General features: G+C 35.5%; 2 protein-coding genes across 4 annotated transcripts; both read right to left on the reverse strand.

Moving 5' to 3' along the window:
* Positions 1–263: 263 nt before the first annotated feature.
* LOC120122409 (apoptotic chromatin condensation inducer in the nucleus-like) lies at positions 264–19,480 on the reverse strand. Of its 2 annotated transcripts, none has more exons than XM_039141527.1 (6): positions 19,328–19,477; positions 17,389–18,780; positions 16,655–16,852; positions 16,409–16,560; positions 16,060–16,281; positions 264–589 (listed from the first exon to the last, which is right to left on the reverse strand). In XM_039141527.1, the coding sequence occupies exons 2-6, from the start codon at positions 18,749–18,751 to the stop codon at positions 338–340; spliced, it is 2,187 nt and encodes a 728-aa protein (XP_038997458.1). In that variant the 5' UTR covers positions 18,752–18,780; positions 19,328–19,477; the 3' UTR covers positions 264–337. The 2 variants fall into 2 exon arrangements, with proteins under 2 accessions (XP_038997458.1, XP_038997459.1); XM_039141528.1 differs by lacking the exon at positions 264–589 and adding an exon at positions 15,404–15,799 and having other exon boundaries at positions 15,837–16,281; positions 19,328–19,480.
* LOC120122411 (cell division cycle and apoptosis regulator protein 1-like) lies at positions 3,546–5,348 on the reverse strand. 2 transcript variants are annotated; one of them, XM_039141530.1, is made up of 3 exons: positions 5,198–5,348; positions 3,826–4,663; positions 3,546–3,700 (listed from the first exon to the last, which is right to left on the reverse strand). In XM_039141530.1, the coding sequence occupies exons 2-3, from the start codon at positions 4,657–4,659 to the stop codon at positions 3,686–3,688; spliced, it is 849 nt and encodes a 282-aa protein (XP_038997461.1). In that variant the 5' UTR covers positions 4,660–4,663; positions 5,198–5,348; the 3' UTR covers positions 3,546–3,685. The 2 variants fall into 2 exon arrangements, with proteins under 2 accessions (XP_038997461.1, XP_038997460.1); XM_039141529.1 differs by having other exon boundaries at positions 3,817–4,663.
* Positions 19,481–23,856: the final 4,376 nt, after the last annotated feature.

Consider the following 23,856-nt stretch of genomic DNA (forward strand, 5'->3'; position numbering starts at 1 on the left):
CAGAATAAGTAAGATTCTACAAAATCAGGTTCATAAAAGTGAACTAAACTCGGGAAAAAAAAGAGAATCAACAATCCATTACAAAAGAGAGCTCTAAGTTTGAAGGATTCTAATGCTATATGGAACTTAAAACTCAAGCCCAAAGTAGCTGTCAGACAACCGATACCCATCACCGGATACGTTCCCTCTGCATGGCATCGATAATTCCTTCAAATTGAACCAAACCTGCAGACCTGCAAAGATGCAATTATGTGACACTTTCATACCAGTATCTAACATACAGACCAACTAATAAGAAAACAGGAACAACAGCCAGTCATAAACTACAGCCTGATCTCTACTGCTTCATGTTTCTGCCCTCTCCTGCTTGCTTTGCTGCAACTTGTTCATCCGACAATGGCAAATAATAGATCCGGGGAGTTGCTTTGGTTTTCCAAAACAGATCATCCAGAGTGACAATAGGAGGATCTAGTTTCTCAGGAGGTGGTGGCGGAAGAGGGAGCCGTTCTCTAACTGGTGGAGGGTTAGACAAAGGCGGTGGCGGTGGTGGTGGAAGTGCAGAAGGTGGTGGTAGCTGCGGTCTAGAAATCTGTTGATGAGGTGAAGGCTGGGGCTGAGAAGCAGGTTGAGCTTGAGGAGCTGTAGAACCATAAGTCCCAGGAGTAGTTGGAGTCTGAGGTGGAACATCAACCCGAGTTTTAACTTCCAGTGGATCAACAAAGTCTGCCACCAATAGACGTCCTCCATTAGGTGGCCATTGCAGGTTGTAAACAGCATTTCGTGTGTCTATTGCTTCTTCTACAGAAGAATACTGCATCAAAGTAATTCCCAAAGTGGATTAGACGAATAGAATAACCTCAACATATAAAATGCCAAAACGAATAATTAATCATAAACCACAAAAGTCGAGCAGATGGAAAGAAAGCAATAAGTCTTACTGTGACATAGCAATGGGTCTTAATGTGGTCCATCCAGAAGCTCGTTACAGTCCCAGTTTTCCCTAGAAATTCTTGTACGGCTTTCAAGGTAAAAGGGCGAACAAAATTATCAATTCTGAGGGAACTTGTTGGAGCTTTTTGAGAAGGGGGAACTGCCAAATAAGATCAAATAAAAACCTTTGAGATGTTAAAGCCACATTCAGTAGAATTCATTTTGAAGCATTTGACTGAGATATGATAACTCACCAACTCGTTCCTTAGGTGTATCTTCGCTTGCCATTGAATCTGATCTAGAGAAGTTACGTCTGAAAGCAGTAGGTTGAGTTGTGCCTTTAGGTATGGTGGCGGGGACAAGATTAGATCCTTGATGTTCTGGAGCTTTTATATTGTCAGAGTTCCATTTGCGCCTTTTTGATAGCTCACTGTTCTCAACAGTTTTCTGATCTGTGCAGACAGCTTGTTAAGTTAGCATTGTCCATTTATCAAGAAGCAAACTACAGATTTCATTCTCAAAAAGAATTTGCATTCTAAAATTTATTCCCTCAACAACAAAGCAAGCTCAATATTAAATGTGCCTATAAACTTTGCTGTCCAGAATGGTTACAGCTTATTTCTTTGTTGAACAGCACCACTTTGTCATCTTTGGAAGAAGACTGCTGGGTATGGACAGGGAATGGAGAGGGCTGTTTTTCAGCTAAATCATGCATCAAGAATTTTCTTGATTGGGTTGGTAATGAGGGGAATGATGGTACTTGGGAAAGTCGTGTATGGGTAGGGGGTAGCACCGCCCCGTGTGGAAACTTTTGTTTGGCAGGTTGCACATCAGAGAGTGGCGGTTAAGGAGGAACTGTTGAAGCGAGGAGTGGCAGGGATTGATGACCCCTTGTGTCCAATGTGTGGTAAGTTTGTGGAGTCGGTTTCTCATCTTTTTTTGCACTATGAGGTGGTATGGGGTTTGTGGTCTAGATTCTTGATTTCTTGGAATGTTTCTTTTGTGGTTCCAATGAATTTGATTGCATTCATCATTCTGTGGGATGATTTAGTTCCGGGCTCCATTATTTGGAAATTCATTCCAAGGGCGGTTTTGTGGTCGGTTTGGAAGTGTAGAAATGAGATAATTTTTCAGAAAGGGAAGGTGGATTTTGCGTTGTTGTTCTTCCTTGTTCGATTTAGAATTGCTTCTTGGTTTGGGGCTAGATTTAAAGATGTGCATATTCCTTTTGATTCCTTAGTGGGTGATATTAAACTAGCAGATCTAGTGGGAAGACAGAAAAAGGGTTGTTATTCTTCATCTTGGTGGGTTCCTCCTCCTGAGGGGTTCGTTAAACTTAATGTAGATGGTGCGATGGTGAAGGGATGGGATAAAGGGGTAATAGGTGGATTGATCAGGGATAGCAAAGGTATGCTGCTTGGTTCATTTTCAGAGAAGGTTGGGGGTGGTCCTCCTATCCTTGCAGAGTTATTGGCTATCAAAAGAGGGTTGCTTCTTATTGAAGAAATAGGATCTGTCCCAATTCGAAGGATTATTCTCGAATCGGATTCTAGTACTGCATTGAAGTGGATTAAAAATCCGGCTATCTGTACCCCTATGTTTGAGTCTTTGGTGAAAGATATAGCTTCACTTGTGGAAGGACAGGATATTATAATAAGGCATACCCTAAGAGCTGCTAATTGGGAAGCGGATAAGTTAGCTAAAGATGGTATAGGTTGATTATAGGTTATGTGTTTGGGTTGTTATGTTATTGTGAGTTGTTTGTATTTCTGTAGGGTGTTTTGTTTTCAGTGTTATGTTGTAACAGAAAGTTGTTAGGAACTGACTGTATTATTGTTCTGATTAATAAAATTCATAGGCACTCTTTTCCTCCTTCCAATGTCCTTCATGTTACTGCTGTAACATGGAGGGGTATGAAGGGGTTTTTTAATGAGGCCTAATAATATTTCTATCCAAAAAAAAACTTTGCTGTCCAGGGCACCGGGAAGTCCGAAACCAATATAGAAAAGTGAAAGAAGAAATATTATGCCAATTTCTAGCCAAAACCAATATAAATAAATAATATATATTATTAACCTCACAACCAAAGAAGCAGTGCTACATGGAAACAGTGTATAAACTATCGAATACAAAAAATTAAAACAAAGTTATCACATTCCACATGTACAACTTTAACCAACTTAAATTAGTTGTCTTAAGCATGCCTGTAAAAGTACAAGCACTACTAATATCCCATTACCTTAGCTTCAAAATGAAATCAGTAAAGTTAAAGCATGCATACATGCAAAGAAAGGGCAGTAAATAAAAAATGCAGGCCATCGTCACTTACCAAGAAGCTTTCTTTTTCCGGCAGGAACAAAAGAACAGCTCTTATTCTCAACAAAGATGTCCTTTTTATCTGCAGATAAATCATCTCCTATAACACGAACAGAACTTTTCTCCTTGATAATGGGTGCTCCATTTTTTTCACTCTTTACTCCAGTTTCATCAGTACTATATTTAGAATCAATTTGTTTACTCTCAAGCACATCCTCCTCCATAGAGTCATCGCCAGAACTTCTATCTAAATTTAATTTTTCCGAGTATGCCATCTCTGCACTATCATTTTTATTGCTCATGTCTACATTTGTAATATTCTTGTCATCTCTCTCATCAAAAGGTGCCTTTATCTCAGGTGGCACTTCAACATCCATTGGATGTGCTTCACCACTAACTGGGACAACATTGCTGGATGATGGTTCCAGCATATCTGGCTTTATAACATCTTGGTCTAGTTTGACATTATCAGCAATTATGTTATCCTTTTATTTCAATATTTTCATTATTTGACACATAATCAGTAGGAATAGTATCAGATATTACTTGAAACCCTAAATTAGGGCTGACCTCAGAGACCTGGATGTTCGGAGCAGAAGAATCACGCATGTCATCCTCATGTGCAGCTTTTGAATCATCATTCTCCGGATGCACCTTCGAATCTTCAATGTCCAGTAGGGACTTCAAATCATCACTCTCCACTCGAGGCTTTGAACCCACACACTCCAGCTCGCCCTTGGGTTCTTCAGCCTTTGGACCCTCACTCTCCACCTGATGCTTTGGGCCTTCATTCTTCAACAATGCCTTTGGATCCTCAGTCTCCAATTGGAGCTTAGGATCCTCATACTCCAATTTGATATCAATATTCACATTCTCGTTTTGTCCTAAGCTCTGCAAAGCTTGTCCAATTATTGGTACCTCAGATACCACATCCTTGGTAACTGTTATATCAGTCTGAACGGTGGTAGCTTGAGCAATGAGCTCCTCTTGCACCATGCTGTCCCTTCCCTGAACTCCTTCGTGACCCAAAGCAGCTGCACTCTCATTAATGTCAACCTGAACCTTCACCCCACTCTCCTTCTTGATCTCACTTCCACTATGATCCACAACATCTTTAACTGTCTCTGCAGTATCCAGCATCACCTTTTCAACCCCACTCTCATCTATTGTCCGGGGATCAGAATTTAAACCATTGTCTTCCTCGTTTTCAGTATTTTCCCTCTCTATTCGAAGCGCTTCGTCCAAACGTTTTACCAAATCCTCTTTCAAGCCCCGAGTTGTCAATTTCCGCCTCTTAAGTTCATCTTTCAACTCAGTAACCTTCCATTGATCAATCGGTCTATTGTCAAGTATTTGGTACTTTGATGACATATTTTCCAAACAAATATCACCTTCAAAACCAGAAAACATCATATTACTGAGAGTCATTCACCATAAACCTAAAAAAGATATGATTCTTGCAAAACATGTGCAGTAAAAAAAGAGAACCACCAAGTCCACAGAAAACATGTTCAATTGCAAAATGAAGGTAGATCAAACTTATAAGCTAAAAGCAATAACGGAGCTAAAGGCACAATCTTAACATTTTAAACAATTTGAATAATGCAGCACAGCAAAGAAAATAATTTCCAGAAATGAACCAGAAAAGAAAAAAAGAAGGCACTGAGTTAGAAATGGCCTCTTGACACCACAAAATAGTACTTTTTTTAACCTTATTTTCCTGGACAAAATAACTATACAAGAAAATTCCACTTTCTCCCAAAATAAGAGCTAATACCGAAGAAAATTAAGGCATGACAAACAGTAATATATTCACTTCCAGCCCAAAATTTTCCAAACCCTAGATTCAGAAATGAAACAATGGCACCAAGAATTAATCGAAGCCTTTAAAAAAAAGTCACTAACACCCATTAAAAAAGTCTTGCAGCGACAAGAAATAGAGAATACTCACAGGATTATATATTTAGGAAGCAACTACAACCGCACTTCCGTTCCAGGAGAAATGAAAAATTCCAAGAAACGGCCTAATTGCAACAGACGAAACCCACCATTAGAGCAAACCCTAGTTTTCAACAAAGACAAAGTTATCGGAAACAAAGAAAAAAGAATAAGAAAATATATATAAAAAAGCAAACGGAAAATAGAAGATGTTTGTTAGAGAGTGGATGATGAGCAAAACTGATTTTATTTTTAATGTAATATAAAATCCGGTACTTCTTTTCTTTTAGGATTTTTTAAGAAATTTTCTTTTAGGATTTAGAAGAGATGAAATTAGGGTTTTAAGAAACATGTGCTCCCTCAACTTTTATCGACTCTCGATGCCAATTGTTCTAGTGACGTATTTATTTTTGTTAGACCTCGAATGCCTAAATTATCCTCATTATTTTTTTATAGAGTCATGCTTAACTCACGTGATGATTTTATTTTTGGTAAATTATATGGGTGGTCGCTTATATTATCGGTCCATTTGATTTTCATCATCGGTTCATAAAAAAGTACTTTTAGTCTTATATTTTTGATTTATTCAGTTTTAATCATTCGATCGTTAATTCTCGTAAAATTATTAACGGAAGCTTGAATTGATAATTAAAAAAAAGAAATTAGAGTTTTTTTCTCTTTCTTCTTCCACTCTTAGCCATCACGAGCAGAGTTTCAAGTTGCGGATCGAAAATGCGATAGCGGTCGTGATATTGCGATAGCGCCGCCATCCGAAAACGGTTTTCATGATTTTTGCGGTAGGTAACGAATTCACACCAATAGCTGTATGTCGTGCACGTAATTTAACGGTTAACGGCGGATTGCGTCGATCACGGGACGCTATAAGCGTTATTCCAACCGTGATTCCTACCGCAATTTTTTCTTTGTTTCAAAAAATGAAAGGTTGGGGGAGGAGGAAGGGGAGGGGGAGTTGAGAGTGAAAGCATAATATTTTTTGTTTCAGACAATGAAATCGCCAGGAGGGGGAGGAAGGAGGAGGGGTAGTTGGTTTATTTCTTTTATTTTTTAAAATAATTTTTAAAATACAATTTTAAAAGATATATTAATTTGATATCCCTCCCACTTTTAGAATTTATAATTTAATCTATAGTTTAAAATGTAAACTTTAATTTTTATTTAATTTAATCTTAATTTCAGTAATCTAAATTTCTACAATTTAAATTTTATAATTTTATTTTAATTATATTTAATTTATTCATTTTAGGGTAAGTTGTGCGACATTTAAAAAAATTCACGACCGTAATAAACGCGACGCGGCTAAAAACATGACCGTGAATGCTATTTAAATTCTTGATCACGTGCATCAAAATTGGCATGACTGTAACACTTCCGAGAAGTACCTCCATAACTACCTTCTGGTCGTCTGCTTTAAGTTTAATGGGAAGTGGGAAACTCTGGTTTTTTTGTGGCAAAGCTAAGCATTCTTACATCCATAGAAGAATTACTTTCGAGTCGAGATTCTTTTTAATGTCTTTAATTTATGACTTATCAACACTTGAAGACTGTTACAACAAACTGACATACGAATGAACCTAACGCCTATGAAGCTTGTGCATAAGCGAAATTCAATTTTTTTATGCGAGAAATGAAACCTTTGATACGAGGGGTGCTCTAGATAAGTTGCGTCAGGTTACCTCTTTTTTATTTTCCTGCCCTATTAACATATTCTACTGTCCTTAGAAACATTTGAGAAGGGTATAAGTAATTTGGTAAAACACGTTAATGATAAAACACTATGGTTGTTTCTTGAAAGAGAGGGTATTGCATCCAAATAGTGTGGCAGAAAGTTGCATCTCACAGTTTAGGTATGGTGATTATTATATTTGGTTGAAGTGTTTCTCCTTGTTTTGAAGTTCTGATTTATTCTCATGAACTTCTTAAGGGAGGAACATGTTTGAATAAACATCATTCCAGTTTGTTAAAAGGTAAATTTTTTGATTTTTTATGTTTGAATGTAGACTTTTTGGTTACCCTCCCGATTCCACGGGTTTTTTCCCTGACTAGTTTAGATCGATCCGTGTTGCATACCTAATTTTGGTGGGAGAATATCTCAACTATAATTTTCTACATACACAAGACATCGAACTCGAAACTTGCTTAAGTGAGATCAAACTACTTATCGCTTTAACCAATTTCGTTGATTTTTTAACGTAGACATTAGTTAACCATCATCGTAGTTGGATTTCATCAGTAAATTATAGGTTGGACATACATGAAATGATGGGAATTTTTTTGTTTAGAATTCTTGCAACTCAATTCATAACCTTGATTATTGTTGCGGAAGACGGCTATCGGATAGAGCAAAATCGCAACTGATAATTTGAGAAAATAAAAAATGAAGATAAAAGAGACACAAAATTTACGTGGAAAACCCCTAAATAATATAGGGTAAAAACCACAGGCAACGATAGAAGAATTTCACTATGAGAAAATATGAATTATAAATTCTCTCTATCTACCAAGGAGAAAACAATGATAATTATCTCTTGATAAAAAAGAGAAAAACAACTCTCAAGAAACTCTCTAAATTCTCTAGTATTGGAAGAAAACTAGAATGCTTTGGGATGATTTTGAAGCTAAATGAGCTAGGTATTTATCGTTGAAGCTTAAGGACTAATTTATAAATACCCTAAATTATAATGACTAAATATGCATTTCTACCATTGCTAATTTTCAACACAAAGCCACCCTTTTTGACATTTGCCATTCGATGCATTAATTGCACCGAAATGGCCTGACTTTCAACAATCTCCCACTTGAAGATTTGATTGGAACAATCATATCTTCACACCATTCTTCCTACCTTGTACCTTCATGTTGCTTACGTTTCTGACAGACCACAAGAGGATCGACACCAAGTAAACTTATCAGTATTTATCACCTTTGTCAAGAAATCTGTTATGTTCTCTTTGGTATGGATTTGTTGCATATCTACCGTCCCTTCTTCCACCTTTTCACGAATTAAATTGTACTGTACTCGTATGTGTTTTGTTCTTGAATGAAATGATGGATTCCTTGCTAGATGCAAGGCACTTTGACTGCCACAAAACAGAGAGACATACTCTTGATTGTGTCCAAGCTCCTCCAATAGCATCTTCAACCAAATTGCTTCTTTACTGGCTTGTGTAGCTGCTACATATTCTGCTTCTGTTGTGGACGTAGCCACAACTGACTGCAATTTTGAAACCCTGCTTATAGCTCTACCAGCAATTTTGAACACATATCCTGTAGTAGATTTGCTTTTAACCAAATCCCCTGCATAGTCAGAATCTACATACCAATTGATTAGTAAGTTTGATCCTCCGTAACATAATGCAATATTTGAGGTCCCTTTGATGTATCTCAGGATCCTCTTTACTGTATTCCAATGCTCTTTGCCTGGATTCGCCATGTAACGACTAATCACTCCCACTGTTTGTGCAATGTCTGGTGTTGTTCATATCATAGCGAACATTAAACTTCCCACTGCTGATGCATACGGTACTCGATACATCTACATCCTCTCTTTTTCATTGTTAGGACTTATACTGGAGGATAATTTGAAGTTAATAGGAAGAGGGGTAGAAATTGGCTTACAATCTTGCATACTGAATCGTGACAAGTTCTTCTTCAAGTAATTCTTTTGTGAAAGCCAAATCTTCCTATTACTTCTGTCTCGGTGAATTTGCATCCCTAGAATCTTGTTTGCTGATCTCAAGTCCTTCATTTCAAATTCCCTAGCCAGTTGTGCCTTCAATTCTTCAATATGATCTTTGGTGGGTCCTACAACTAACATGTCATCCACATACAACAACAATATAACAAAATCGTTATCACCAGACCTCTTGAAATAAGCACAAGGGTTCGCATTAAGTCTGTTGTATCCAAGGCACATAATGAAGGAATCAAATCTCTTATACCAACACCTCGGCGCCTACTTTAGACCGTACAGAGATTTGTTCAACCTGCAAACAAAGTTCTTCTTTTCTTTTTCTTCAAAACCTTCAGGCTGGAGCATATAAATTTCTTCTTCAAGATTTCCATGAAGAAAAGTTATTTTAACATCTAGCTGCTCTAGATGTAAATTCAATGTAGCACACATTGCCAAAACTACTTGAACTGTTGTTAGTCGAACCACATGAGAAAATATTTCATTGAAATCAATACATTCTTTTTGAGCATATCCTTTTACCACCAATCTTGCACGATACCTCTCCACTTGATCGTCACCATTTCACTTGATTTTGAAGACCCTTTTGTTACCAATTGGCTTTCTTCCTTGTGGTAGTGGCACAAGGTCTCATGTATTATTTTTATGAAGGGCTTCAATTTCCTCTTGCATCGCCATTATCCATAGTGAAGCATCTGAGCTATTTATTGCCTCCTGGTATGTTGATAGCTCACCATCCTCTATTAAAAGGCAGTATGCAATATTACCTTCTATAACATAATCTGAGTGCCAATTGGGACGTCTTCTCACACGATCTGATTGACGAGTTGTTGGAGCTTCAGAACTCTCTAGTTCTTATTCATCATGTGTTGGTTCTGCTTCAGAAGAATCTTTTTGTTCAAACTCCTTTTCCACATGTATCTGTGTAGTCTCTGACTTTTCAGCGCTATCATCATCTTCTTTTCTTTGTAGCTTATCTTTTACAAAGATAACATCCCTGCTGATGATCACTTTGCGGGCAGTGGGATCTCACAAGCGAAACCCCTTTACACCATCAGCATACCCCAAGAATTTGCATTTCCTGGATTTTGGATCTAGCTTTGAAATTTCTTGGGAGTTGTACATCACGTACACTATACTTCCAAATACATGGAGGTTTGAATAATCAGCTGGTTTTCCAGTCCACATCTCCATTGGTGTCTTCAGCTCTATTGCAGTTGATGAAGCTCGATTCACCAAATAACAGGCGGTATTGACTGCTTCTACCCAGAATGATTTTTCTAGGTCTGTATCCCTCAACATTGCTCTTGTTCTTTCTAACAATGTTATATTCATCCCTCTGCCACTCCATTTTGTTGAGGAGTGTTCGCCACTGTGAACTGTCTTTTGATGTCTTCTTTCCTGCAAAAGTCATCAAATGTTTTACTTGTATATTCTCCTCCATTATCTGTTCTGAAACACTAGATCTTATTTCCAGAATCAAGTTCCACCAGCGCTTTGAAGTTTTTGAAAGTTGAAAACACATCTGACTTCTTCTTAATAGGGTACACCCAACATCTCTTGGAGTAGTCATCAATAAATGAGACAAAGTATTTTGCTCCGTCTAGGGATAAAACTGGTGCTTGCCATACGTCAGAGTGAACCAATTCTAGAACACTTTTACCTCTAGAATTTGATGTGTTGAATTTCAACCGGTATTGCTTACTTGTTATACAATGCTCACACAAAGGAATTGATATCTTTGTTAAGCCTGGAAGTAGTTTTTGCTCCATAAGGACTTTCATTCCTTGTTCTGACATGTGTCCAAGTTTCTGATGCCATATCATTGTAGAATCTGAACTACATGAGGCAACAGAGGCTTCTGCTTCTAGCAAAGTCTCTCCCTTCAGCATGTACAAGTTTACAGCTATCTTTTCGCCTTTCAGCACCACATACGCTCCACGGAACACCTTCATGATTCCTTTCTGTGTTTCAATCTTGCTTGCATTATTATCCAACAATCCGTAGGATAATAAATTTTTCTTCAGGCCTTTCACGTGCCGCACATCTCGGACAACTTTAATGGTTTTATCATACATCTTCAATTTGATGGTTCTCACGCCAATGATCTCTAAGGCATGATCATTGCAATTATACACAGATCCTCCTGAGAGAGGTTCATAATGATAGAACCATTCTCTTCTTGAGGTCATGTGATATGTTGCTCCAGAATCATTGAGCCATATATCTGCAAATCTTTATCTGCCTTCCACTGTGGTTGACGCTTCACAGCATAGAGTATCTCCATCATCTGAAGTGTTTGCGGTATTGCCTTGTGGATTGGAGTTTTTATTTAGACTCCAACAATCCTTCTTCAAGTGACCATTCTTTCCACAGTTGTAACACTTTAAATTCTTCTTGCTCCTCGACTTCGATCTACCATATTTGTGACTGCTGCTTTGGCCACGTTCTGTTGATCTCCCTCTCATCGTTGTCAACACTTCTGCTTGTTGCAGATTTTCTTGTTGTCTTCCTTGTTCTTGCACCGATTTTCTTCTTGTAGAATAGCAGTTGCAACGTCATCGAAGACTAAACTAGTGACATTACTATTTGTCAAGTTGATGATGAGTTGATCATACGAATCAGGTAGACTTTGAAGTAGAAGTTCAGCTCGTTCTTGTTCTCCTATTGTACATCTTAAGGATGTAAGCTGAGAAAATAACGTGTTCAATGTGTTTAAGTGCTCCGTCACTGAAGTAGATTCTAACATATAGAGAGTGTACAATTTTCTCTTAAGGAAAATTTTATTGTGCAGCGATGTGGCCTCGTACAGTTTGGTGAGATGATCACATATCTCCTTAGTTGTCTTCTTTTCCTCGATGCTTGAAAATACTTCATCTGCTAATGCTAGATGAAAGTTTGACATAGCATTCCCGTCCATTTCGATCCATTTGTTGTCATCTGTGAAATCCACCGGCCTTTCACTGATAACTTCTAGACAATCGTCTTTCCTCAGGATGACATTCATCTTCAATTTCCACAATGAGAAATTTCTTCCATTGAATTTTTCAATATCAAATTTCGTTGCCATAGCTTCTATTACGGATAGCTCCCACTATTTCACTATTGTGAATTGTTCTTTGGAACCTTTAAAGAATGGGTAATAATTTATTACTTTCTTATGTTAGAGGATCCAACTTTTGGTGGCAACCACAAAGATAATAAGCAGATATTACACACTTTAATCTGGCTCGGATACCAATTGTTGCGTAAGACGGCTATCGGATAGAGCAAAATCACAACTGATAATTTGAGAAAATAAAAAATGAAGATAAAAGAGACACAAAATTTACGTGGAAAACCCCTAAATAATATAGGGTAAAAATAACGGGCAACGATAGAAGAATTTCACTATGAGAAAATAGGAATTACAACTTTTCTCTATCTACCAAGGAGAAAACAATGATAATTCTGTCTTGATAAAAAGGAGAAAAACAATTCTCAAGAAACTCTCTAAATTCTCTAGTATTAGAAGAAAGCTAGAATGCTTTGGGATGATTTTGAAGCTAAATGAGCTAGGGTATTTATAGTTGAAGCTTAAGGACTAATTTGTAAATACCCTAAATTACAATGACTAAATGTGCATTTCTACCATTGCTAATTTTCAACACAAAGCCACCCTTTTTGACATTTGCCATTCGGTGCATTAATTGCACAGAAATGGCCTGAATTTCAACAATTATTAATTTGGATGCCATAGTTCCATAACATTCATTGTGGTAATATACAACAACAACAAAACCCAATTCCCATATGCAATGGGGTAAGGGGGAGGTAGGGTAGTAGGTTGCCCCCAACGCTAGGTTGAGAGTAGCTTCCGTGGAAGACCTCCGGCAGTCAGAAAATTAAAAATATAGATAAAATGCAATGCATGTATAAATAAATACATAAATACATAGTTGAATAATATTCATATGTAGTCATTAATATTCATTGTGGTAATATGATGGAGGTTAACTGAAACTTCACATTAAATTTTAAATGTCTTATTTTATTTCTAATATGAATATTTGTTTTAAAGTCAACCTTTTTCTCATCATTAAAATGTATCTTTATTTCAACTATTTATTCTCTTGGGATCAAATTTTGCTTATGTGCAAGCTTCGTGGACGATGTTCATTTGTATGTCAATTTACTGCAACAATCATCAAGTATTGACAAGTTAGAAGTTAGAGACATTATCACATGAAGAAGGATCTCGACTCAAAAGTAATTCTTCTATGGAGGTAATAATGCATAGTTTTGCCACAACAAAACCGAACTTCCTTACTTCCAATTAAACTTAAAGTAGATGACCAGAAGGTGGTTGCGGAGGTATTTCCTGGAAGTGTTCCAATCACGCCACTTTTAGTACAAGTACTTGTAGCAACGAAGAGTGGAAGAAGAAGAAGCGAAGAAGAATGAGAAAAAAAGGTGGATTTTTTATTTTTATTTTTAATTGTCAACTTAGACTTCTATTTATGGGTTAATGGGATTTAATGGTCGAATAGCTAAAATCAAATGGACCGATAACATAAGAAACTAAAAACACTCTTTTTTTAAATTGATGACCAAAATCAAACAGACTAAAATATAAGAGATCATCCTTATAGTTCACCATTTAATTTTTAACTTAGTTATATTTTTTGCCCCTAAACTTTTTGAATTTTATGCTTGCCTTTGTAGAGTTCTTTTTTTTAATGATTTTTTTATCTTTCCTGATTTTACGAATTCATGTTAAATATTAAATATTTTAAATTTCAGTTTTTTTATATAGAATCCAAAAGGAAAGTAAGGTATAATATTTTTAGACTCAAAACATTGTTGAAATTAAAAAAATTCCCAATATCACAAAAAATTCAAATTATTAGTTTGGGTTAGGGGTGGGAATAGGCCAGGCCGGCCTACAGGGGCCTGGGCCTGGCCTGTATAAAGCCTGGTCTGGCCTGGCCTATTTAACTAAACAGGTCAGACCCAGGCCTTTTTAAAAGCTTATTTAACTAAACAGGCCAGACTTAGGCCTATTAAAAAGCCTTATAAGCCTGATAGGCCGACCTATTTAGAGTGACTACTTTGTAAAATATACTAAGTTAGAGTGACTTAATAGTGATTTTACTCTAAAATTAATGGCTAAACTGAAAATATTAAATGTTTATTGTTAAACAGGCTTTCAAACAGGCCAGACTTTTAAACAGGCCCAGGCCAGGCCTAAATAAAAGCCTTTGACAGGCCACAAATCATTGTAGGTCAGGCCCAGGCCTATTAAAGCCTGGTCTGGCCTGGCCTATTCCCACCCCTAGTTTGGGTAAAGTATAAAAATACTTAATTGCCTAAATATTTTTTTCTTTTATCGTCTAACTATCAAAAATTACAAAATAATTACTTAATTTATCAATTTTATCTTTTTATTTATTTTTATTAGGCTTAAAGCACGTTGTACTCCGACCTTATCTTAATTAAAAAAAACACAATGTTCCCCTTCGACTTTAGTTATTTTATTGAGTGGTCCCCTAAATTATTTTTTATATTATTTTTCCTCTTAACATTTAATTCTTTTACTCGTTTTATTCAAACGGATAAAAAAATATTTGATCAATAAGATCGCACCACATGGCACTTTTCAACAAAAAATGACTTTGGTTTTAATAAAAAAAAAAGTCAAATCTCTCATTTTTTTAGTTCAATTTAATCCTAAATTGACTCTTATTTGTTTTTATATTTTATAATTAATTCTAATATTTCCGTTTATCTCATTAAATCTATTCATTGTTGATTTTCTTTGTAATTACTTTTTTTAATTTTAACTCATTATATTTATTATTAATAAAAATATGAAAAATATATGTTTTAAAATCTTTACCTCAAATAATTTTTAAATATATATTTTATAAAATTTAATTGTTTAAAATATTTAAAATAGTCATTGTCAAAATTAAAATTTTAAAAATTTAATAACGAACACATTTAGTGAAATAGTTGAAGAATTTATTATTGATAATATTATTTTACTTAAATTTTAATATTAAAAATAATTTTATTATATTTAAGAAAAAATCTTCTCTTTCTTCACATTAAAAAAATTATAAACAACACAAATATAATTATCTCAATGATTAAGGAATTTATTGTTATTCTTTAACATCTCAAGTTCAAGCACCACTAATGCAAGAGTATAAGTCTTCATTATTAAAAAGTTGAAAGGGTTGAGTAAGGCTCAATTTTGGTTAATTTTAGAAGGGAAAAATAAATAAATTTCCGATACAAAAATTGATACGTCCAAATATAGATATCGCACTTCACTGATATTCAACTCTTAAAATACTTTCTAGCACCAGTTTCCAAAAGCACTTATCAAAAACAATGTCAAACTAAACTGGCCGGCGACACAAAAATGAAAACATGAAATTCATGCGAGAGAGAGAGAAGATTCTTATCAATCCCGAGTCATTCCCTCACCAAACTCAGAAGCACATTTGCACAAAAGTAAATGACAAAACCCCAACTGAAACTACACAATCATCAAACGAGTTGGAGAACATGATAATAATACCGGGGAGTCTCCCTACTCTTTTAACTAACACAAGGAAAACAACATCCAGAGTTCGATTCTACAAAATCAGGCATAAAAGTGAACTAAACTCGGACAAAAGAGAATCAACAATCCATTACAAAAGAGAGCTCTAAGTTTGATGGATTCTAATGCTATATGGAACTTAAAACTCAAGCCCAAAGTAGCTGTCAGATAACCGATAGCCATCACCAGATACGATCCCTCCTCATGGCATGAATAATTCCTTCAAATTAAGCAAAACCTGCAGACCTGCAAAGATGCAATTATGTGACACTTTCTTACCAGTATCTAACATACACACCAACCAATAAGAAAACCGGAACAACAGCCAGTCATAAACTACAGCCTGATCTCTACGGCTTCATGTTTCTGCCCTCTCTGCTTGCTTTGCTGCAACTTGTTCATCTGACAATGGCAAATAATAGATCCGGGGAGTTGCTTTGGTTTTCCAAAACAGATCATCCAGAGTGACAATAGGAGGATCTAGTTTCTCAGGAGGTAGTGGCGGAAGAGGGAGCCGTTCTCTAACTGGTGTAGGGTTAGACAAAGGCGGTGGTGGTAGCTGCGGTCTAGAAATCTGTTGACGAGGTGAAGGCTGGGGCTGAGAAGCAGGTTGAGCTTGAGGAGCTGTAGAACCATAAGTCCCAGGAGTAGTTGGAGTCTGAGGTGGAACATCAACCCGAGTTTTAACTTCCAGTGGATCAACAAAGTCTGCCACCAATAGACGTCCACCATTAGGTGGCCATTGCAGGTTGTAAACAGCATTTCGTGTGTCTATTGCTTCTTCTACAGAAGAATACTGCATCAAAGTAATTCCCAAAGTGGATTAGATCAATAGAATAACCCCAACATATAAAATGCCAAAACGAATAATTAATCATAAATCACTAAAGTCAAGCAGATGCAAAGAAAGCAATAAGTCTTACTGTGGCATAGCAATGGGTCTTAATGTGGTCCATCCAGAAACTCGTTACAGTCCCAGTTATCCCAAGAAATTCTTGTACAGCTTTCAAGGTAAAAGGGCGAACAAAATTATCAATTCTGAGGGAAGTTGTTGGAGCTTTTTGAGAAGGGGGAACTGCAAAATAAGATCAAACAAAAACCTTTGAGATGTTAAAGCCACATTCAGTAGCATTCATTTTGAAGCATTTGACTGAGAGATGATAACTCACCAACTCGTTCCTTAGGTGTATCTTCACTTGCCATTGAGTCTGATCTAGAGAAGTTGCGTCTGAAAGCAGTAGGTTGAGTTGTGCCTTTAGGTGTGCTGGTGGGGATAAGATTGGAACCTTGATGTTCTGGAACTTTTATATTGTCAGAGTTCCATTTGCGTCTTTTTGATAGCTCGTTGTTCTCAACAGTTTCCTGATCTGTACAGACAGCTCGTTAAGTGAGAATTGTCCATTTATTAAGAAGCAAACAACAGATTTCATTCTCAAAAAGGATTCGCATTCTAAAATTTATTCCCCCAGCAACACAGCAAGCTCAATATTAAATGTGCCTACAAACTTTGCTGTCCAGGGCTCCGGGAAGTACGAAACCAATATAGAAAAGTAAAAGAACAAATATTATGCCAATTTCTAGCCAAAACCAGTATAAATATAATATATATCTATATATTATTAAATCAAAACCAAAGAAGCAGTGCTCCATGGAAACAGTGTAGAAACTATTGAATACAAAAAATTAAAACAAAGTTATCACATTCCACATGTACAACTTAAGCAGATCAAGTTTCAAAAACCCAACTTAAATTAGTTGTCTTAAGCATGTCTGTTAAAGTACAAGCACTACTAGTATCCAATCACCTTAGCTTCAAAATGCTATCAGTAAAGGAAAAGCATGCATACATGCAAAGAAAGGACAGTAACTAAATAAATAACAATTCCAGGCCATCGTCACTTACCATGAAGCTTTCTTTTTCCGGCAGGAACAAAAGAACCGCTCTTATTCTCAACAAAGACGTTCTTTTTATCTGCAGATAAATCATCTCCTATAATACGAACATAACTTTTCTCCTTGATAATAGGTACTCCATTTTTTTCTCTCTTTACTCCCGTTTCATCGGTACTATATTTAGAATCAATTTGTTTACTCTCAAGCACATCCTCCTCCATAGAGTCATCGCCAGAACTTCTATCTAAATTTAATTTTTCTGAGTATGCCATCTCTGCACTATCATTTTTATTGCTCATGTCTACATTTGTAGCATTCTTGTCATCTCTTTCATCAACAGGTGCCTTGATCTCAGGTGGTCCTCCAACATCCATTGGATGTGATTCACCACTACCTGGGACAACATTGCTGGATGGTGGTTCCACCATCTCTGGCTTTATAACATCTAGGTCTAATTTGACATTATCAGCAATTATGTTATCCTTTATTTCAATCTTTTCATTATTTGACACAGAATCAGTAGGAATAGAATCAGATTTTACTTGAAACCCTAAATTAGGGCTGACCTCAGATACCTGGATGTTCGGAGCAGAAGAATCACGCATGTCATCCTCATGTGCAGCTTTTGAATCATCATTCTCCGGGTGCACCTTCGAATCTTCAATGTCCAGTTGGGGCTTCAAATCATCACTCTCCAGCTGAGGCTTTGAACCCACACACTCCAGCTCGCCCTTGGGTTCTTCAGCCTTTGGACTCTCATTCTGCACCTGAGGCTTTGGGTCCTCATTCTTCAACCAGGCCTTTGGATCCTCAGTCTCCAACTGGAGCTTAGGATCCTCAGACTCCAATTTGATATCAGTATTCACATCCTCGTTTTGTCCTGAGCTCTGCAAATCTTGTGGTTGTCCAACCATCGATACCTCAGATACCACATCCTTGGTAACTGTTATCTCAGTCTGAACAGTGGTAGCTTGAGCAATGAGCTCCTCTTGCACCATGCTGTCCCTTACCAGAACTCCTTCGTGACCCAAAGCAGCTGCACTCTCATTAATGTCAACCTGAACCTTCACCCTACTCTCCTTCTTGATCTCACTTCCACTATGATCCACAACATCTTTAACTGTCTCAGCAATATCCGACATAACCTTTTCAATCCCTCCCTCATCTATAGGCTGTGTATCAGAATTTAAACCATTATCTTCCTCATTTTCAGTATTTTCCCTCTCTATTCGAAGAGCTTCATCCAAACGTTTTACCAAATCCTCCTTCAAGCCCCGAGTTGTCAATTTCCTCCTTTTAAGCTCTTCTTTCAACTCAGTAACCTTCCATTGATCAATCGGTCTATTGTCAAGTATTTGGTACTTTGATGACATCTTTTCCAAACAAATCTCACCTTCAAAACCTACGAAAAAACATCATATTCCTGAGAGTCATTCACCATAAACCTAAAAAAGATATGATTCTTGTAAAACATATGCAGAAAAAAAGAGATCCAATAAGTCCAAAGAAAACATGTTAAATTGCAAAATGAAGTTAGGTCACACTTATAAGCTAAAAGAATAACGGAGCTAAAGGCACAATCTTATTAGTTTAAACAATTTGAATAATGCAGCACAGCAAAGAAAATAATTCCCAAAACTGACCCGGAAAAAAGGCATTGATTTAGAAAGAGGCCTTCTGCCAGCAGAAAATAGTTTTTTTTAACCTTATTTTCCTGGACAAAATAAATATACAAGACAATTCCACTTTCTCCCAAAAAAAAAGGAGCTAATACCGAAGAAAATTAAGGGATAACAAACAGTAATATATTCACTTCCAGCCCAAAATTTTCCAAACCCTAGCTTCAGAAATGAAACAATGGCACCAAAATTAATCGAAGCCTTTCATAAAAAAATTCACTAGCACCTATTAAAAAAGGCTTGCAGCGAAAAGAAATAGAGAATACTCACAAGATTATATATTTAGGACGCCACTACAACCGCACTTCTCTTACAGAAGAAATTAAAATCTCCCAGACACGGCCTAATTGCAACAGACGAAACCCACCATTAGAGCAAACCCTAGTTTTCAACAAAGACAAGGTTATCGGAAACAAAGAAAAAATTAGAAAAAAAATAAAAGTAAACGGAAAATAGAAGAGAATGTTTGTGAGAGAGTGGTTGATGAGCAAAATTGATTATATTTTCAATGTAATATAAAATCCGGTGTTTCTTTTCTTTTAGGATTTTAAAAAAAAAAACTTATCTTTCAGGATCTAGAAGAGAGAAATTGGGATGAAATTAAAGAGAAGGGTGAAATTAGGTTTTTTTATCGAATCTGAAAAGCACGCTGCCAATTGTTCTACTGACGTACTTGTCTTTGTTAACACTCAAATGCCTTCTATGGAGTCATGCTCAACTCACGTGATGATTTTATTTTTAATTGAATTACTCTTTTTGCTCCTACACTTTTTGAATTTAATGCTTGCCTCCGTTGAATTTTTTTTAATATCTTTCCTAATTCAAATTAGGAATTTCATATTATTAAATATTTTGATTTTCGTCTTTTTATAGAGTCTTTATAGTATTAGAAAAATATTCAAATTATTAATTTAAGTAAACTGCATAAATACTTATATGATTATCAATATTTTTCGTTTGATCATTCTATTATTAAAAATTACAAAGCAATCATTTAATTATCAATTTTATATTTTTTTAATCCATTTTTATTAAGCTTAATGCAGAATCTACCCCTTGGACTATACTTAGTTTACTCAATTGAGTCTTAAAAGTTTTTTGGTATCATTTTCCCCGTTACATTGAACTTTTTACCAATTTAATTCAAATTATTAAAAAAATTTGGGTAAACTATGTGTTTAGTATTTAAACTATCGGTTTGTGTCTGTTTTAGTATCTAAACTTTTAATTTTTCCAAAAACATACTTAACGTTTAAATTTTGTTTCATTTTAGTATCTCGCAACTAAGAACTTAAGGCATTTAATATCTAAACTATCAATTTTAATCCGTTTTAATACATGAAATTTCATTTTTTTTAACTTAACGTTAAGTTTTTAACATGGGTATTGTCGGAACCGTCTTTCGGTTGGGCCCCAGAATTGTGCTTCGACTTGGATTAAACGATTTAGAGTCACAACCGATCATTTATTTTAAAACAAATGGGTTGATCGAACACCTTATTTCTTACCTGATATGCGTCTTACCAAAGATATGTCGGACTCGGAAGTCGGTTACAGTCAAGGAAGGGTTAGCACCCTTAAACTGCCCTTTCGGTACTACATAATTTTCAGTTGTCTTTAATTAAGAAAATTGTAATTTAAATTAAAAGGTAAAGTATGATCCTAATTACTTACCTCCGATCGATTTAACGAATACCTTTAAAAAGATAGAAATGTTAGATTTGTAATAAAGCTCAGAATCGAATTAAGATAAAAATGCATGCTGATGTATTAAAAGAAATGAAATACAACCAATTACATATTAAATCTACACAACAAATAAAGAGGTCTTACTAAATTAGAAAAAAATTAATGCTAATTGAGAAAATAAAATATGAACAAAGTCGAAAAAGAAAATAAAAAAGAAAATGCCAAGAATATAATAAAACAAATATGTATTATCAAGAAAGAAATTACTTAAATGAAGAGAAGGTAAAAAAATAATAAATAAATAACAAGAACAAAAGCTAGCTAAAAGATTATAATAAAATAAAGTAAAATAAAATAAAATAATAAACAACAACAAACAGATGGAAAAGAAATAAAAAAACCTAATTAAAAAACTATAGTAAATAAATAAAACTAATTAGAAAAATGATAAAAGAAAAGAATTAAAAATGATAATAAAGTAAGGTTAAAACAATTAAAAAGGGTAAAAGCAAAAAAAAATTAAAGAATAATAAAAAAGATGTGAGATCAACATGTTTGCTTGTTTTTGTCAAAAAAAATACTTTTAACTAATAGGTTTTAAGGGTCTCATGCTATTAATAATTATGTTTCACTTTCGCTCAGGATGTACGGATCTTCTATGTTTACCTAACGAATTGATTTACATCGAAAAAATAATAAAAATATATACATAATAAAAAATAAAAAAAATAAAAGCGAGGTAAAAATAAAATTAGATAAATAAAAAAATAGATATAAAGAAAACAAAACCATAATAATAATATATATATACATACTAATATTAATATTAATAAAATAAATAAGGAGAGAAAACAAAACCTATATGTAAAATAATACAATATGATATTTAAATAAAATAAATAAATGGAAAATATATATATATATATATATATATATATATATATATAAATATAATAAATGTATAGGTACATATATATAATTAAATACTAGAGGGGAAAATATAATAATAATAGAGAAATAAAATAATACAAAATAAGATATAATAATAGTAAACAAAAATAAAATAAAATAAAATAGTAAAAACAAAGAATAAAATAAAAATATGAAAATATATGTATAATGATAATGGGGTAAATTTGAAATAAAAACTAGATTGGGGGCTAAATTCAGAAGAAATCGATTCATATATGGGATCAAAACAAAATCCTTTTCATATCGGAGGGACCAAAAGTGCGGTTTACCCATTTTTAAACAAAAACACGTGGGTTGTAGGTATATGGGTCGGGTCTGCTTACAGGCTCACTATATAACTAAAAAAACAGAAACACATTTCAAAATTAAAATCACCCTTCATTTGGATCGAAAACAGATCCCACAAATCCTATCGCCTATTCTTGCGTGTTCATCAGGCGGATGAACAATCGCCGCGCAACCCAGATTACGGCGATCTCGCCGCCTCATCGACCGTCGTTGATCGGCGCTGGCCGCCGGTCATCGGCGGTGAATATTAAAACAAATTTCATTTTTCGAGAGTTTTCATTCCCTTCTCTTCGAAAACCAAAATATTTTTTTTTTTGAAAAAACTAGGCCTCGAGGGCAGATCTAGATTCGAAGTTTCGAGAACCTCCACCCCAAAGTCATCGGCGTTCGTGATTTTTAAAAAAAACCAGAAAGGAGACAAGCAAGGCATGCAAGGAACACGAATAAAAAACAACAAAGGTAACAAAATTTCTACCTGTTTATTTCTCTGATTCCGAATGACTTTACAACGCTTCTTGTACTTTGTGAGATTTTTGTGTCTATTTTGTGCGTAATATTGTATATAATCGTAGTGTTCTCTCGTGATCTTTCAGTGTTTGATTACATTGAATATTTATAGCCTAAGATTTAAGAGTTTAAGTCCTCTTAAAACTCTAAATCTGTTGTTTGTTGGTGGTGTCTTGAGAGATCCTTGTGCCGGAGGAATCAGAGTTGGTGGCATGCGGCGTGGGGACTTCGAACATGGGATGAGGCGCCGCTTGGAACGCTAGGGTTCTAAAAACCCTAGCTCGTTGGACTGGTTCGCATGCAGCCGGTCTTGGGCTGTTTTCATTTTCGTGTAATAGGCCTGTAATATGTAACACAATTAATAAATAAATATTATATTTTATAATATAATTTGTAATAATAAAAAATATATTATATAAAACTATATCAATGGACAAAATTCGATGTCTTCAGCTACCCCTCTTTGCTCATTATCGTATAACGAAAATGGAGCAAAGATTAAAAGACATAAATTTCGGCCATATCGAATATCCTCTGTCACAGAGTTGAAATCCGATATTGAAACTGGTTTGTCAATATGAAATAACTCTTTTGCCGTGAGGTTGAGTTGAACTGGAAACTTCTGAGCGCGATATCCTTCATCGTGAAGTTGAAATCGAACTCAAAAGCCCTTGACAAGTAGCATCTGAACCGTCTTCTAGCTCAAGATACTTCGTTGTGAAGCTAAAGCTTGACCCGAAGGCTTTGGTGTTACTGTACTGCAGATGACTCCTTCGTCGTGATGTTGGGTCGATCTGTTGAGGTACAATACCCTTTGTTGTGAAGTTGGAATTGTATATGGCCCTTTCATCGTGAAGTTGAGCCTGGGAATTGGATATCCTTCGTCGTGAAGTTGGAATCCAATGTAAGTTATGTTGTTTCGAGGCAAATATCATTCTTTCTTTGAGTTGGATATCCTTCGTCGTGAAGTTGAAATCCAATCTAGAGATGGATGTTTCTCGTGTGTACGATTCCCTTAGTCTTGAAGTTGAAACCGCGGGTGGCCCCTTCGTCGTGAAGTTGAGCCTGGTAATTGGATATCCTTCGTCGAGAAGTTGAAATCCAAGTAAGTTGTATTGTTCCGAGTCCAATATCCTCCGCCGTGAAGTTGAAATTGGCTCTAGAACTGGAAATTGTTTATTGACAGCCAGTCGCCCCTTTGCTGTGAAGTTGAGCTTGTGTTGTCTCGAGTCCAATATCCTTCGCTATGAAGTTGAAATTGACTGAATGAAATAGAAATGTTGTTTGTTGACAGTCAGTCGCCCCTTCGTTATAAAGTTGAGCTTGTATTATCTCGAGTCTAA

The sequence above is a fragment of the Hibiscus syriacus genome, unplaced genomic scaffold (genome assembly GCF_006381635.1).
Source record: "Hibiscus syriacus cultivar Baekdansim isolate YM2019G1 unplaced genomic scaffold, ASM638163v2 tig00110387_pilon, whole genome shotgun sequence".
NCBI lineage: Eukaryota > Viridiplantae > Streptophyta > Magnoliopsida > Malvales > Malvaceae > Hibiscus > Hibiscus syriacus.